This window comes from Ziziphus jujuba, chromosome 11 (genome assembly GCF_031755915.1).
Source record: "Ziziphus jujuba cultivar Dongzao chromosome 11, ASM3175591v1".
Taxonomy (NCBI): domain Eukaryota; kingdom Viridiplantae; phylum Streptophyta; class Magnoliopsida; order Rosales; family Rhamnaceae; genus Ziziphus; species Ziziphus jujuba.
In genome coordinates, this window is record NC_083389.1 from 15319716 (window position 1) to 15336263 (window position 16548).

The 16548-nt window shown below is 36.3% G+C and overlaps 2 protein-coding genes across 2 annotated transcripts; one reads left to right on the plus strand and one right to left on the minus strand.

Annotated features, from left to right (window-relative positions):
• Positions 1 to 234: 234 nt before the first annotated feature.
• Positions 235 to 1766, minus strand: LOC107432621 (gibberellin 20 oxidase 1-D). The gene is made up of 3 exons (XM_016043808.3): positions 1234 to 1766; positions 713 to 1034; positions 235 to 513 (listed from the first exon to the last, which is right to left on the minus strand). The coding sequence occupies exons 1-3, from the start codon at positions 1764 to 1766 to the stop codon at positions 235 to 237; spliced, it is 1134 nt and encodes a 377-aa protein (XP_015899294.3).
• A 2328-nt stretch (positions 1767 to 4094) lies between these two features.
• Positions 4095 to 6073, plus strand: LOC107432644 (glyoxylate/hydroxypyruvate reductase HPR3). Its single transcript, XM_060812801.1, has 2 exons — positions 4095 to 4674; positions 5239 to 6073. Exons 1-2 carry the CDS (start codon positions 4195 to 4197, stop codon positions 5764 to 5766), a joined length of 1008 nt encoding a protein of 335 aa, XP_060668784.1. The 5' UTR covers positions 4095 to 4194; the 3' UTR covers positions 5767 to 6073.
• The last annotated feature ends 10475 nt before the right edge of the window (positions 6074 to 16548 follow it).

Sequence of the window (16548 nt, forward strand, 5' to 3'; positions counted from 1 at the left end):
AGCTCATAATGCCTCTATACTCCTGCAAATTGCTTCTTTTCATAATAATAATGATAATAATAGCCCAATTACAGACACTTGACTCTCTTTCTGATGTTTATGGTGGGTTTTTCTTTTTATACCCACAATAGACACCAATTCTCCCCCAAACTCATGGTCTTTTTTATTTTAATTAAATATAACCAAAAAAAAAAAAAAGGAAAAAAAAATAAATAATAATAATAATAATAACTTTTATAGAACCGGTTTCATTCGACTCTGTCCATTGATCCAGTCTCTGAAAGCTATTAAGGTTGTCATATCTGCCCTGTAATGTTTTTGGGTAAATTCAAGCAAAGTTGGCCATGTAAAATCCGGATACAATCTTGGATTTTGGGTATTGACCAAACTTCTTGGTGGAGTTACAACCTTCTCCTTGTTTGGACACAAAAAGAAAGCCATCGATTTTCTCACACTGGTGTTGTTTACCACTGCTCTATGCAGGCAACTCTTGAATATCCCATTTGAAAGAGCCTGAAAAAAATCAAAACCAACTTTAATTACTTTCATGTTTCAGCAACCTTACCAAATTACTCAATTTTCTTTTGGTTCAAAGCTGTAATAGGAGATATGGATTTGTTTGTCCGGACATATAGATAATATGGACAATATTTTCCAATGAAACAAACGTCCTAGCTAGAAAGCTTAAATTTTATGAGTACTATTCACATACCATGAATGTGTCACCAATGTTGACAACAAAAGCATTATGTAGAGGAGTTATGGAGTGCCATATATCATCTACAAGTACTTGAAGGCCACCAACTTGATCCTGATGAAGTATTGTTAAGGAAGTTGGATCACAGTGAGGTCCTGTACCTAGTGTTTCATCTGGTTTTTGGCATTTTGGGTAGTAATTCAATCTCATTATCGAATCGTTTCCTTCGTAGAATTCTCTGAAATACTCTCTGCCAACGCCTAGGCTCACTCCAAATAGCTCCATGATTTGAAGAGCGAGTTTGTTCATGGCTTCACAGTATTCCTGATACACCTTCCTGGGAAAAACATAAACCGAACCATGTTAGATATCAAATTTTATTCTACTAGGCGTTGTTTCCCAAATTACGCTAGGCATGAGCATCCTATCACCACTGTATATACAACAATGATCATTTCTTGGTGTATATGTATGTGTATATTATATATATATATATATATGTACGCAGATAGAGTAAAAATTGATGTGTTACTTACCCAAATTGTCTGAAATCTTCACCCAGTGCATTGACAATGTAATCCTCAACAATATTTGAGGCCTGCTCATCGGGGCAGAATCGGAGAGAAAGTGTTTCTTTCCATGGAAGTTTAGAGGTGAACCTCCCAGTGAAGCTACTAGCATATCCACAATGCTCACCAATCTTCCTTTGAGCTTTTTGCTTATCTGAAAGTTTCATACCAAAAAACAAGTCCATGTACTTGTGAGCTTTCTCAATAAGCTCGGGGTCGACTCCATGGTTGACAACATGAAAGAAACCATGTTTCCTGCATGCCTCATTGACCAACCGAGATGCATTTGAGATTGCCAAGCTATCTCCACTGAGAAAGCCTTTCAAATCAATCGGTGGAACTTCAAGTTCTGGTGCATTGGAGCCTGGCTTTTCGTGGTCCGGCCAAATGAACTGCGAGGGAATGTTAGATTCGTGTTGAAGAACTGATGAGTCGAAAACCAAACCCTTGCCTTCTTGTTCATTCGATGGCTTCAGAGGCTGAATTGGGCTATTTACCATTTTATTTATTTATTTATTATTATTATTTTTTTGTATGCTTTGGAAGAGTAAAGTGTTTGATATATATATATATATATATATCCTCGGTTGGGAGAGGAAGAGAGAAAAGTCTGTTTGAAGAGGAGTAAAAACAGGAAGAAAATTGGTTATTGATCAGTTTGAAAGTTTGAAAGAACACACTAATTATGAAGAATGAAGTTGCAAATATTATTGGCCTTTGGCTGCAGCATATCTTATACAACTCAAGGAAGAAGAATTTCAGACTTTGTTGCATACAATTTTGTTATGCCAATGTCTGTGAACTTGCAGATGAAACAGTGTCCATAACAAAATGCATTTTGTTTATAGCTAAACGTGTGTATATATTTGGTATGCAAGAGAGAATATGGTTATGCTAAATCCAGAATCACACTAAAAATATACGTTTTTGGTTATATATGCTTTGTATATTATAACTGTTATGCTCCGATCTAATTTGAGATTAAACTACCTTTGGTTTTCTCTTTGTAGCTAGGTTTGATCATATTACATTAGATAAAAAGTTAGCTACTTCCTTTTTTTTTCTTTTTTTTTTTTTGACAGAGAGTTTGCTACTTAGTTTAATTTAGAACATTAAATTGATTTTTTCTTCTTTTAATGAACTAAAGCTTCTCTCTGCTCATTTTCTATCTTTTCCTTTCTTTATCCTATTCTTTTCAAGTTGTAATTTTAATTAGTTCTCTTTATGACCATTTATATGACAATGACCACCAACATTTAATTTTTAAACCTTGGATTCGATTAGACCAAATCCCCAAAAAAAAAAACACACGCACACACACGTATACAATCATGGTTATAATTATCTGAAGCTTTTAAGCTATGTTTTAGTATGATAGGAAGAAAATGAAATATCATATTATTTATGCGGCCACTTTTTTATAACAAAATATTTCACAAATATTTATTTTGTCCATTAAATATATAAATATTTAACAGTATATGATGGGCTAGCTTCTTATTTTACTTTGAGTAGTACCTGATTACATATAATTTATATTATATATTTTTCATCTGAACTATATGTAATGAAACAACAATTAGGCAACATAAGCTGGCCAACATTATCTAGTAAAATATATTTATATATATATATAAGCAAATTGCATCAAATTAATTTTTTACTTACATAAAAAAAAAAAAAAGTATTACTTACTTGAACTCTCTAAAAACTAACTTTAGTTTTTTCTTTGTTGCTAGATTTGATCATAGTACCTTAGATAAAAAGCTAGCTAGTATTTTTTATTATTATTATTATCATTATTTATACAATATATGTATAAATAATGGGCATAAGAGCATTTCAAATGGCATTGCATTTTTTCATTGCAATGCCAAAAAATAGTATAGTTGTGGTTTATGTGCACTCCAATAGCACGTTCGAAAAAATATCAATTGCATTTTCGTTTCAAAATTTGGTTTGACACAATAAGCCAATTGACATTTTTGCTAGCTAACTCCACTGTAATAAAATAGCTTTGTTGTGATTTGACATCTATGCCGGGCCAAAAAGTAGCATAGTTATGGTTTGACAATTATACAATGTCAAAAACGAGCATAGTTAATCTAGTTGTAGTTTATGTACTTTTCAATGCCAGGTTTCAAAAAATATGAATGGCATTTTTGGTGTCAAATTTGATTTGACATCAAATAGCCAATAGACATTTTTTGCAACTGAACTTCAATGATTCACACTATTAAATAATATAATTTTTAATTTTTAATTTTTTTTTTCAATTATTAAAGTTAAAGGAAATAGAACCTAGGTTAATATATTAATATAGTTAAATAAAATATATATTTACCAATGTTATTATTTTTTTTTTAATCATATGTTTTTGGAAGAGTAATGTCAAAATTTAGTATTGATATTCAAATTTACTATTGAAGATGATATATCAATGTTAAAATTTAAAAATACTAATAATAAAATATAATTTAACATTGAAGATATTTTAATTAGCTTGTCAATGCTTATAAATCTTCGAGTATACTTAATTAAAAACTTGGATGATTCGTGAAATATGTTAGATAGATTGAAAGCTTCCATTTTGTATTATTGGGTATGGGATCGAAAGGGTAAAAAAAATATTACTATTATTATTATTATTATTATTATTGTTATATATTTTTTTTAGCAGAATTATATTGCAAAAAATAGAAAGATTCTCTTGACGTCAACGGTGCACGTTCACCAAGATTTTTATCCTCTGCGACGGGAAACAGTCAAATAAATCCAAAAAACTGAAAAGAAGAAACATAAAAAATAAATAATAAATAATAATAATAATAATAATTTTGAATTTTTGGGTTCAATCTAACATAGACTAAACAGGATTAAAGTCACTAAACTGTCTTTCACTTCTCTAAAACCGTCAAATTGCCATAAATGGCAGTTTCCGATCACCGACAACAAAACGATGGCCGATCTCCAGAACTACCAGAGGTCATTGTCCTCAATGCACCGCTAATTCTCACAATGTTCGAGGACCAATTGTCCAGTAAGTTTCATCTTCTGAAAGCTTTGGACTCAGAGCTTCCTCTGCATCAGTTCTTGGCCGTCAATGCCCAATCTGTGCGGGCTATGCTCTGCACCGTCAACGGGCCTCCGGTCACCGCCGACATTCTCCAGCTTCTCCCTTCTCTCAGGCTTATCGTCACCACCACCGCCGGCATCAATCACATTGATGTGTCAGAGTGCCGGAGCCGCGGAATCTCGGTGGCCAATGCCGGAGATGTGTTTTCTGCGGATTGTGCGGACTATGCGGTCGGATTGTTGATTGATGTACTGAGGAAGATTTCGGTTGCCGATCGGTACGTTAGGAAAGGGCATTGGGCTAATCTTGGGGATTTCCCTCTTGGATCTAAGGTATTTTTCTTAATTCTTTTTGTTTGTTTCCATGGAAAATGTATTTTCAGGGATAAGAAAATTTTCTTCAGAGAAAAAAAATATATATATATTTGAGCTTAAATTTACAAATTGAGGTCAGAATTTTTTAAAAAATAGAAATAGTAAAAATTAATTTTTTTTTTTTTTTTAAAAAAAAAGTAGTTGTCAGTTTATCACCATTTAGATTTTTAGAAGCTTACATCATTCTCTGTACTTCATTCATAATAGTTTATATATATAATTTTAATTTTAATTTTAATTTTAATTTCGAAAATTAGTTGATCATATACGTTGCTAGCCACACATATCAGAGATTTAATCCCAATTTCAGGTAATAATAATAATAATAACGATAATAAAAGAATCTGCATTTTGGGTTTCAACTCATTTTGTAGTGAGTGATTGGTATTTTATTCCCATTAGGACAACTAAATCAAAGAATTAATTCATGAAAATATGAACCGGCCATGGTGGTGAATTTGTTCAAGCAAGCTTGTGATTGCCATGTAAGTTCATCATTGATGATTAATGGTAATACAACAGTTGCGAGGAAAGCGAGTTGGGATTGTCGGGTTGGGAAGAATTGGCATACAAGTTGCCAAAAGGCTTGAGGCCTTTGGCTGCAGCATCTCATACAACTCAAGGAAGAAGAAAGACTTTGTTGAATACCCTTTTTATGCAAATGTTTGTGAACTTGCAGCTGATATGGATGTCCTCATCATATGTTGTGCACTAACTGATCAAACCCGCCACATGATCGATAGAAAGGTCTTGTTGGCACTGGGAAAGGAGGGGGTGATTGTGAATATAGGAAGAGGAGCCATTGTCAATGAGAAGGAAATGGTGGAATGTTTGGTTCATGGAGAGATTGGAGGTGCTGGTTCGGATGTGTTTGAGAATGAGCCTGATGTTCCTAAAGAGCTCTTTGAACTGGAAAATGTTGTGCTTTCACCACATTTGGCCATTTTTTCCCCTGAATCTTTGGAGGATTCGCGTGATCTTGTGATTGCAAATTTGGAGGCTTTCTTCTCAAATAAACCTCTACTCTCTCTGCAGGATCCCTTTTTTTAAAAACAATGTATAAGTGATCATTTGACAATGGATTCCGTTTTATGGTAATGGCCCACATAATGGAAGACAGATATTAACTAAATATAATTTTAAATTTTAAATTGCTATTTTATAGCATTTTTTATTGGAATATCGTTGTTAAAGTTTGACATTAACAATGGAATCTGAACTCATATCAATATCAAATTTTAAAAATTGACAATGCCAAAATGGTATCTACACTGGAGTTGCTCTTGCTGGAAAGCATTAATTGTAAGGCACGTCAGTCATGTGAAAAAATTATATTCTCCTTGCACCGCATCTAAGTTCGAATATGTTACGATTGGAGTGGACTCAATACTTATAGAGTTGTCTCTACATTTATCGATTCTTATGTGTGAAGAATAAAAAAGAATTTTCTGTTCAAAACCTCTCCAAAGAAGAAAAATGGCAAAGTTACTGTTTATTTGAGATAGATGTTGAATTTGAATTTCCATAATAATTATAAAAAATAAAAAACAACAACAACAACAAATTAAAACAATTTTGCCCGAATGCTAACAGCATCTTACGAGGAAACCTAACTTGAAATATCAAAGTGTCATCAACAGTATATACAACTGTCAATCCTCTGTTTCAGCAAAAAAATAAAAATAAAAAAAGGAAAAGAATGCCAATGCTCTAATAATATGTTTACTCTTGTTGTCTTCGAATGGATTCACTTCAATAGCATCCGAGTCATGTTTTTGTAGTGGTTAATTGGTGATTTAAATGTTGTCTACTATCCACAATTTTCAATTTTGTTGATAGTTTTTCTTTCCTGCTTTTCACTATTGATGCCCTTATACGCATAAAATTTGCCTTCTTATATGTCATTATGATAAGAAATATCTGCACTTTCCGAGTTAGTGCCCAACTGCTTTCACAAGAATTTTCTTCATTCAACAACATCCTTGGCAAATGCTGCCCTACAAATTATATAGTCCCCTCTTACAAATTTCACTCTCAACAAACAATAACAAAATAACCAAATTGGATAACAAAAAACAGTTATGAGCTATGAGCTATGACTCTTCAAAAAAGTCTCAATGCTACCCTGGCATAACAAAATCCTTAAGCCAGCGTGGTCTCGTACGTTTCCTAACTTCACGAAGCATGCCTGACTTCCCTTTGAGCTTATTCTCGTTTCCTTCAGCTTCTTCTTTATTCCCAGCCTCAAAATGACCCTTCCTTGCACTCGTTTCATCTTTAGTGCTATCCTGGATCTCTTTCTCCTCTTCCTCTTGGGCCTCTCTTTTAGCCCACTTTCCCATTTGGTCTTGGACCTGGATGCTGTCCAAAATCACCTCAGCCTGGTGACTATCACTTCCCCCTCCCTCAAACATGACCTTGTCCTCAAGGTCGGGCACATTATACAGCTGACTAAATGTTTGGAGATCTTCCCAAGTAGCATCTTCAAGAGAACTATGAGACCATTGCACCAAAACATGCTTGTGAGGTTGATTGTGCATGGAAAGAATTTGACCAGCCAACACAGCGACAGGAGCAAGTAGCGGTCTGTTAGCAAGACTGAACTCCGGCAGGGGATAGAAATTAATAGGAATGTTGCCCTTGAAGGCCTTCAACAAGGATACATGCAAGGTTGGGTGGATCTTGCTTCCCATCGGTAACGCCAATGTATAAGCCACCAGACCAGCTTGTGCAGTGATGGGAAAAGGACCGAAATAACATCGGCAAAGCTTAAAGTTAAGTTGGTGTGACATCGTAGATTGGTGATATGGCTGAAGCTTAACCAAAACCAAGTCCCCAACTTGAAACTGAATGTCTCTACGTTTCTTGTTGGCGAGTTGCTGCATTCGATTCCGAGCTTGCTCCAAGTTTTGTTTCAGCTGCTTCAAAATAGAGTCACGGGATAGCAATCCTTCCTCTACTGCTTACACCGAAGTGGTACCTCTCACATAGACGGGAATGGTTGGTGGAGGTCTTCCATAGACAACTTGGAAAGGAGTCATTCCAATGGCTGAACAGTGACTAGTGTTGTAATGATATTCGGCCCAACCAAGGTATTGGCTCCACTGTTTTGGATTGTCACCTGTGAAAGCTCATAGATACTACTCTAAGTATCTATTGGTCACCTCTATTTGGCCATCGGTTTGAGGGTGGTAGGAAGAATTCATCTTCTATTTGGTTCCCATTAACTCAAACAGTTTCTTCCAAAAATGGCTCGTGAAAACAGGATCATGATCCGAAACAAGTATGCGCGGCACTCCATGCAGCCTTATTACCATGTGAGTAAAAATCTCAGCTACCTTTGAAGCGGTATAATGTGTTGGAAGGGGCCCAATGTGTGCATATTTCATGAGATGATCGATGACCACCAGAATTGTGGAATAGCCTCTCGCATTTGGTAGGCCAACGATAAAATCTAGAGCTAAATCTTCCCACACTCGCTCTAGCATCTCGAGGGGTTAGAGTAAGTCATAAAGGGCTGTTGTGGAGTATTTGATAGTCTGACAAGTGAAACACTTTGCCACAAAGTCCTTCATGTCTTTCCTCATTCCTTCCTAAAAAAAACTTACTTAACTTCAGCATGCCCACCTGTAGGAATGTTATGAAATTCTTGGAGCAACATGGTTTTCAGTTTGGATTCCGTGCTAATTATAAACCTATTCTTATACATCAGTAAACCATTCGGATAACTGTAATGGGCATGATCCAAGGTTCCAGCAGATATTTATTCTTGTAATGCCTTAAGATCCGAACATTCCATATTATCTTTACGTAATGCATCTAAAAATTCATACCGGCCTGCTGATATGGTTGCTAGGAGTGGGAGACAATAAGTTTCATGGCGACTGGACAAGGCATCGGGTGCTGAGTTTGTTGATCCTGCCTTATATTCAATCGTAAACTGGTACCCCAACTATTTCCGAAGGAAGTGTTACTGTTCAGGAGTCTGAATAACCTGAGTGAGGAGCTCCCTCTTAGGCTTTTATGGTCCATGTGTATGACAAAGGGCCGTCCTAATAGGTATTGGTGCCACTTGGAGACTGCCTCGACCACCACTTTCAACTCACATAAATATGACAAAGTGCCTAGTAAACGCGGACCAAGTTTCTTGCTGACGAATGCCAGTGGGTGTCCCTCTTGCATCAACATTCCCTCTATGCCAACATTAGAAGCATCAGTTTCCACAACAAACTACTTCAAAAAATCTGGCAACTGGAGGACATGAGTCTGATCATAACTTGTTTTAATTTCTCAAATGTTGCAGTTGCTTTAGTGGTCCATATGAAGTTGTCCTTTTTGAATAGCTCGGTGAATGGGGCAGCGATTGTGGCATAATGCGCGACGAAGAAGCAATAGTACCCTGTGAGACCTAAGAAGCCGCGTAATTGCTTGAGGTTCTTAGATTGTGGCCAGCTGGTCATAGCCTCAATTTTAGTTGGATCGGCTCGAACTCCCTCTCGTGAGACTAGATGGCCCAAATACTCAATGGAAGGTTGAAAAAACTGACATTTACTTCCTTTGGCAGAAAATTGGTTCTCCAGTAGACATTGCAGCACCAACCTTAAATGGTGAGCATGGTCAGCCTGACTTCTACTGTAAATCAGTATGTCATAAAAAATAAAAATAAAAACGATGACAAACCGATGAAGGAAGGGCTTGAAAATTTATGTCATGGCTGCTTGGAAGGTGGATGGGGAATTGGACAATCCAAAAGGCATTACAACGAATTCGTAGTGTCCCTCATGGATTCTAAATGCCGTCTTATGCACATTCCTACGATCCATTCGAATTTGGTGATATCCGGCGCGGAGATCCAGTTTAGAGAACACTTTTGCCCCTCCTAATTCATCGAGGAGCTCATCAAGGGTGGGGATCGGAAAGCGATCTTTAATTGTGATCCCATTTAATGCCGATAATCAATGTAAAACCTTCAAGAGCCATCTTTCTTTTTCACCAAGAGCAAAAGGGAGGAATATGGATTGTTACTATGTCAAATAAACCCACATTCAAGCATTTCGGTGACTAACTTTTCCATGACATCCTTATGAAAATATGGATATCGATATGGCCGGACATTGACTGGAATTGAACCAGGTTGTACATGAATCCTGTGGTCTATGTTACGGATAGATGGTAAGTGTTTAGGTTCATCGAATACCTATCGAAATTGCTGCAAAATGCCCTTGGTGGTAGCGCCTCTTCCATTTGTGACACCTCATCTGGCCTTGAGAGACTACTCTCCACTGCCGAAGGTGGAACTATGGACAATCGACAAACCCCCTTCACATCACCCTCCAGAAGCATTATAATGAATTAAGCAAAAGTGACCTGCCAAGTTGAGAATTGAGATTCCCCAACTAATTTCACCTACTTACCCTTCCATTGGAACTCCATAGCCAGTTCACTATGATCATGCAAACAAGGACCAAGGGTTCGCAACCACCGCATGCCAAGCACCACATCCAAGCCCCATATGGGTAGCACATATAAATCCACCTCAAAATGGTGTCCCTGCATCTCAAGCTTCACTCCTAAACAGATTTTGTGACACACTAGATGCTGGTCGTTGCCCATGTAAACCTTAAACCTCCGAGTTTCCCCCACTTAAGGCCTAATTTTTCTACCAAGGCTTTTTGAATAAAATTATTATTACTGTGTAACATCCCGTCCCGAAGTATACCGAAAATTTCTCAAATTTGACCAAGATTGACTGGGTTTGACTGTCGTTGACCGAGAAGGGGTCAAATGTTGATTTTTTGTTCCTGATGGAATTTTACATTGATCGAGGTACCGTTAAAAAGACACGTTATCACGAGTTCACAGACTAGTAGCACGTCAAAAACGGAGCTACGGTTTGAAAGTTATGAGCAAAACAAGTTGAGGTCCAAACTGTCCAAAAGGTGCCGGAGTTGACTTTTTGTTCATGCAAAGTTGAGCTTTGACTCATGCATGGTTGTGAAGTACTCATCGATACGATTTTATAGACTAGCAGCACGTCCGATTTGGACATGTGGTTTGAAAGTTATGGTCCTATAAAATTTTTCAAATATAGTATTATTTTAATATTATTTTTGAATATGTGAACAATGTACCATGTGTGACTTAATAAAGGGTGCCATATGTTACAATGGTGAGATGCCACATGTCAACCATGATTAAATACCATAATATTTTATTATTATTCTATACAATAATATTATTTTAATATTATTTAATTATTTTCTTTTATTTTCTTTTCCTTTCTTTTTCTTTTCTTTTCTTTTCTTTTCTTTTCTTTTTTCCTTCCCCCATGTAGGAAAAACACCCACCCCCCCCCCCTCGAACCTTTCTTCTTCTTCTTTCTTCTCCTTTCCTTTTTCCTCCTCTCGGGTCCTTGCCGTTTCTTAAATTCCGGCCACCGGACGACCACACACACCGGCCAGGCAAGGAGCCCATTCCCCAGCGATGCCACCCTCCAAATTTCTCGGGCCAAACGTCGCCGGACACGCCCAAATCGGGCCGGTGAAGTCGACAGCAGTGGGTTTGAGTTTCCGGCGATTCTCGCCGTTTCCGGCCAACCCAGTCCGATCTTCCACCCCTTTCCCCCTATTTTGGATCCTCTGAGTTCAAATATGGTCTCCAATTGTTTAAATTCGAAGTGGTTCGCGACTTATGAGGAGGTGAAATTCAACCGGTACTTTCCGGGCAAATTCAGACCACCACCGGCGGAATTGGGGTCAGTGAAGGCCGATGATGCGATCCTTGTTCCATAAGCTTCGATTCGGTATATTACTCGCAAATTTTGGTTAATGTTTGTGTTACACCCCCCGGGTACCAAGTATTATTTACCTGAATAAAATTTTAATTTATTTGAGTTATGTAATATTGTTGTTCTAGGAGCACGTGTGCGTCATGAAATTGATCCTATGGAAGATCTTGGGTTAATTGCGTGCTCAAGGTGAGTGACCCACCTTCAAACTTAATTTCGGGTGTTAAATTATATTTATTTTGTGATAATTAAATGTTTGGATTTAATATTTATGTGTTAAATATATAGCAAAATTATATTTGAAATTTTGATGGCACAATTTGAATAAATTAAAATGTATATGTGCATTAAATCATATATGATTTTTGATCAATTATGGAAATCAAGATTTTATGACAATTTGATATTTAAAGGAATTGTAAAAGTAATATTATTTGATTTATTACAGAATTTATTTGTGAATTTATTTTGATTAATAAAAAATGCATTTATATAAATTTATGCATTGTGGAAATTATTTTATGGTATTGAGGATTTCTGGAATTAAATTATATATGAAATTTATGTGGTTTTAATATTATTTTTGGTATGATTTGATTTTAAAGATTTCAAGAAAAATATTGATTTAAGTTATGGTGCTCTCAAAATATATAATTATGCCCTTGGAATATTATTTGATTGATTTTATGATTTGGGGAAAAATTAATTGTATATTTATCGGTGGATTTATGCTGGAAATATCAAAGAAAAATGTGGGAATGTGAGTTTGAAAAATGGTATAATTCCCACGTTGAATTTTGGAAAAATTGCATATTTTAATAATAAACCTGCTTATTTGTTTTAGACGCACTCATACAGTACTGGTATTTTGTATTGTATATGTGGATGAGCGCGCAAGTTATAATGTCTCCCATGAGTTGCCATTAGACCGAGGGCAGGCAAGTCCTATATGGTGCACATAAGCCACCCCCCTCCATAGCCGGGACGACAGTTTAAGTAGCGACGCTGTCAGGACACCAAAGCGACCGTATGCAAGTTTTTCTCTTTAACCTCCTGCCAGATGGTGCTCGGGACGCTGGGTATCATAGGGCATCACTAGTATATAGTGTGGTGCGTCAAGTATTATTTTTCAGATATAAATTTCAAATCTTAAAGTTTTAAAACAGCATTTAAATTAAATGTATTTAATTTGTTTTACGATCTATTTCCAATTAGTATTCTCTAAAATGTATTTATTCATATTTTATGTCATTTATTTTAAATTAATGTTTTTAAAATGCATCTTGCCATAAAAATATTATATAGGTTGGTTGAATATTTCAAAATGAATATTATAGTATTTTTCTACCATTTATTTTACAGAATTGTGTGTAATTATTTAAATTATATTTTTGACATTGTTTATTTTGATTTATTAAGTCAAATTTTATGAATTATATATTGAATTTTCCTTTATGTTATATTTCTTTAATGCAAGTATTCTAAATTTATTTTATATATTTCATTACATTTTATTTGTATTTAGATTATTTAAATTTTATTAAATTAATTATTCATTGATTTTTGGGGCATAAAAGATTGGGTTTTGCGAAAATGTTTTAAAAGGAAAACATTTCCAACGGAGTGAATGGTGAGGGTTTTGAGAGAAAATATTATTTTCAATTAATTATTATTTACTTATTTATTTTTAATTAATCAAATGTGCTATAATTATCGTTACTATTATAATTATATAGTAGATAGGGTCACTCACTAAGATGATTAGCATCTCATATTTTTAAATTTCATTCCCCTAGGTACAAGGATTGGGAGACATTGATCGTCCGGGGTGAGCCCGACGTCTCAGTTCATTGCCGAAAGTCCAAGAAGCATTTCCTCCCTTTTTCCTCTTCATCTTGTATTGCTTCTTTATCTGTCATTGTATTAATTTCACAATTATTTGTATAATGCTGTGTATACTATATTGGACACATTTTATTAAATACTGCATTAATTCCCTGTTATTATTTTGGAGTGCTGTAAATTTGTGGAAACAAATTGTAGTAGTGTGGGAGGAATAAGGGGTGTATATAGAAATGTATTTTCAGTGCAGAAAATTTGTGGTAAGTCCAACCCTTAGGGAAGGTTCTGCCAGATTTTCCATTGGAAGGTCTGGTAGGGTTTTCCTGGGATCAGGGCTTGTCTAGGGTTCAGGTGAGGAATTTTGGACAGGTCCTGACATACTGCTTGTGTCTATGGTGACTTCTAGAGTTTCGGTATCATGCTGAGCCAATATTCGAAAGACACTGGGGTTCACAGAGTTTGAGAGAGTAATAAGACTTACTTCGAGTTCATCGTCATCAGTGATGCCTTCCTCGATTGGCTCGATCTCTTCTAGTGTATCAGCTTCATCATCCTCACCACACAGAAGCAACACTTTGTTCTTGCACTTATGGTTGCTGTGGTATCTTTCATCATAACTGAAACAAAGATCCTTCTCCCATTTGTCTCGTAGTTCCCCAGGAATCAAACGTTTGATCGAAAATTTGGAGGGTCCAATTGGAGGGTGGCCAGCACGAGAGATTGACATTGCCTCCCTATTGTCTGGAAAAGTTGGTTTATGGCCTAGAAAAGAACTAGCCACAGTACTACACAGTGGTGGCTCCAAATCTCGAAAACCGTCCCTCCGGTGGCTCCCAAACAAGTCCTCAATCTGATCCTCGAACAACTGTGCTTTCGCCATGGCATTGGACAAATCGTAAGGTCGAGCCATCAAAATTTTCCTACGAATATCAAGTTTCAATCCCCAGACAAAGAAGTTAAGGAACATCGATTCAGGCACCCCTGTAATTCAAGTCATTAGGCTCTCAAATTCCGCGCGATACTGAGAGACCTTCCCAGTTTGGACGAGTGTAGAAATTCTTCCCAACGGGTCATCATATATGGAAGCGCCAAACCTCTTTCGCATCTCATGGAGGAATGCGTCCCAGCTTGACAGAGCGCCACTCCTTTCCATCCACTGGTACCACATAGATGGTTCACCATCTAAATGAAAGGCCACAACTGCTAGACGCATCGCAGGATCCATTTGGTGCAGGGAAAAAAAATTTCAATCTTATAGATCCAATTCTCCACATTTGTTCCGTCAAAGCATGGTATGTCAACCTTCAAGGTCTTGAGCAGCAAATACATGTCCACCTGAGGAATGCCGGTTGAGTTTCGAGAGCCCCCAACCTAGATATTATCAGCCCCAGCACTAGGCGGAGCTACTGTGAATTCCACTGTTGAGTCAAGATCTCGTCGCATCTGAGACAATTGAGTTAGGCGCTGGTTCGGTGATGGCCATGTGTTGCTCCAGCAGTGCAGAGAATTTGGCTAGTTGGTCGTTGGCGTGTTGTTTGAAACTTGCCTCCATTGTCTTCATGATGTCTGCAATCTCCTCGTTTCTCATGCCATCTCTCACTGAAAGCACTAGTGATAAGAAATATCTGCACTCTTTGAGTCAATGCCCAACTCCTTTCACAAGAATTTTCTTCATTCAACAACATCCTTGGCAAATGCTGCCCTACAAATTATATAGTCCCCTCTTACAAATTTCACTCTCAACAAACAATAACAAAATAACCAAATTGGATAACAAAAAATAGTTATGCGCTATGAGCTATGGCTCACTGGAAAAGTCTCAATGCTGCCCTGGCATAACAAAATCCTTGAGCCAGCGTGGTCTCGCAAGTTTCCTAGCTTCACGAAGCATGCCTGACTTCCCTATGAGATTCTTCTTGTTTCCTTCGGCTTCTTCTTTGTTCCCAGCCTCAAAACGACCCTTCCTTGCACTTGTTTCATTTTTAGTGCTATCCTGGATCTCTTCCTCTTAAGCCTCACTTTTAGGCCACTTCCCCATTTGGTCTTGGATCTGGTTGCTATCCAAAATCACCTTAGCCTGGTGACTATCACATTAGTTTTTCTTCTTGTGTCATAGCATATGAGAAAGCAAATTAATATATGCCGGAGAAGGTTATTCCTTACCTTTATGCTTTAAATTTGAAATCTTGAATCTTTAAAGGAGAAGAATCAGTAAAAAATTCAATTGATTCCATTTGACTTTTCCAACTTTTTGCCATTGGATATCTTCAACTCCACCGGGTTCTGATGAAAAAAAATACATGTAATTTTTATTCATTTCTGTCTCTAATATTTTGTGGCTAGCTGTAATTTTTTTCAATTTTTTTTTTTTGTTCAGGTCATTCAAGTATATATAAATAGTCAGTTTTTTTATTAGGATACCGTAATGGAATTTGATATAAATACTAATGATGTTATAAAAATAAAAATAAAAATTTCTACAACATGTTCCATAATGTTAGAATCCGAACCAATTTCATGAGTATATCTTAATCAAAGGCAAATTATATATATATATATATATATAATTTTATTAAAATGGATCTCAAAATGGTGGGTGATACCCATTTGACCATTATAAGAGACTTAACCTACATTAGCAGGAATATATATCTATATATATATATATATATATTTCCGTATATCAGTCCGTGTATGGTGCGGACGGTCTTCATGTGAACCACAGTATTGGTGACAGTTTTTCATAGTATTGGTGACGATTTTCTAAGAAACCGTCGTTAATACTGTGAAAAACCGTCACTAATACCGTGGTTTTCATGCGGACCGTCCTCACCATAGAATTTCTGTATATATATAATTGTGTTTAGGTGAGTAGGGATGGCAACGGGCCCAGATGGGGATGGGCGGCCTCCTCCATTCCCCGCTCAACCCCTTAAAACGTGCTCCATCCCCATCCCATTTTCCCATTTCATTTCAAGCAGGAGGTGGGAGGGATTTCCCATTGAAAAATCAAAGCGGGGCAACTTTCCCCATTTATATATAAAAAGAATTTAAAATATAACTTTTCAAATATTTTTTTATTTATTTCACATGAAAATATATGTACAAATATATTATATAAATATAATGTTTATAAACCATAAGATTAATATCATAAAAACGTATAAATATATATATTTGAATAAAAGAAAAAATATTTATAT

Excerpts from the sequence above, each read along its gene's own strand:
- LOC107432644 (XM_060812801.1), top strand. The coding sequence starts at position 4,195 with ATGGCAGTTTCCGATCACCGACAACAAAACGATGGCCGATCTCCAGAA. Across the intron at positions 4,675-5,238 it reads ATTTCCCTCTTGGATCTAAG|TTGCGAGGAAAGCGAGTTGG; the intron begins GTATTTTTCTTA and ends GTAATACAACAG.
- LOC107432621 (XM_016043808.3), bottom strand. The coding sequence starts at position 1,766 with ATGGTAAATAGCCCAATTCAGCCTCTGAAGCCATCGAATGAACAAGAA. Across the intron at positions 1,035-1,233 it reads GAAGATTTCAGACAATTTGG|GAAGGTGTATCAGGAATACT; the intron begins GTAAGTAACACA and ends TGTTTTTCCCAG. Across the intron at positions 514-712 it reads ACATTGGTGACACATTCATG|GCTCTTTCAAATGGGATATT; the intron begins GTATGTGAATAG and ends GATTTTTTTCAG.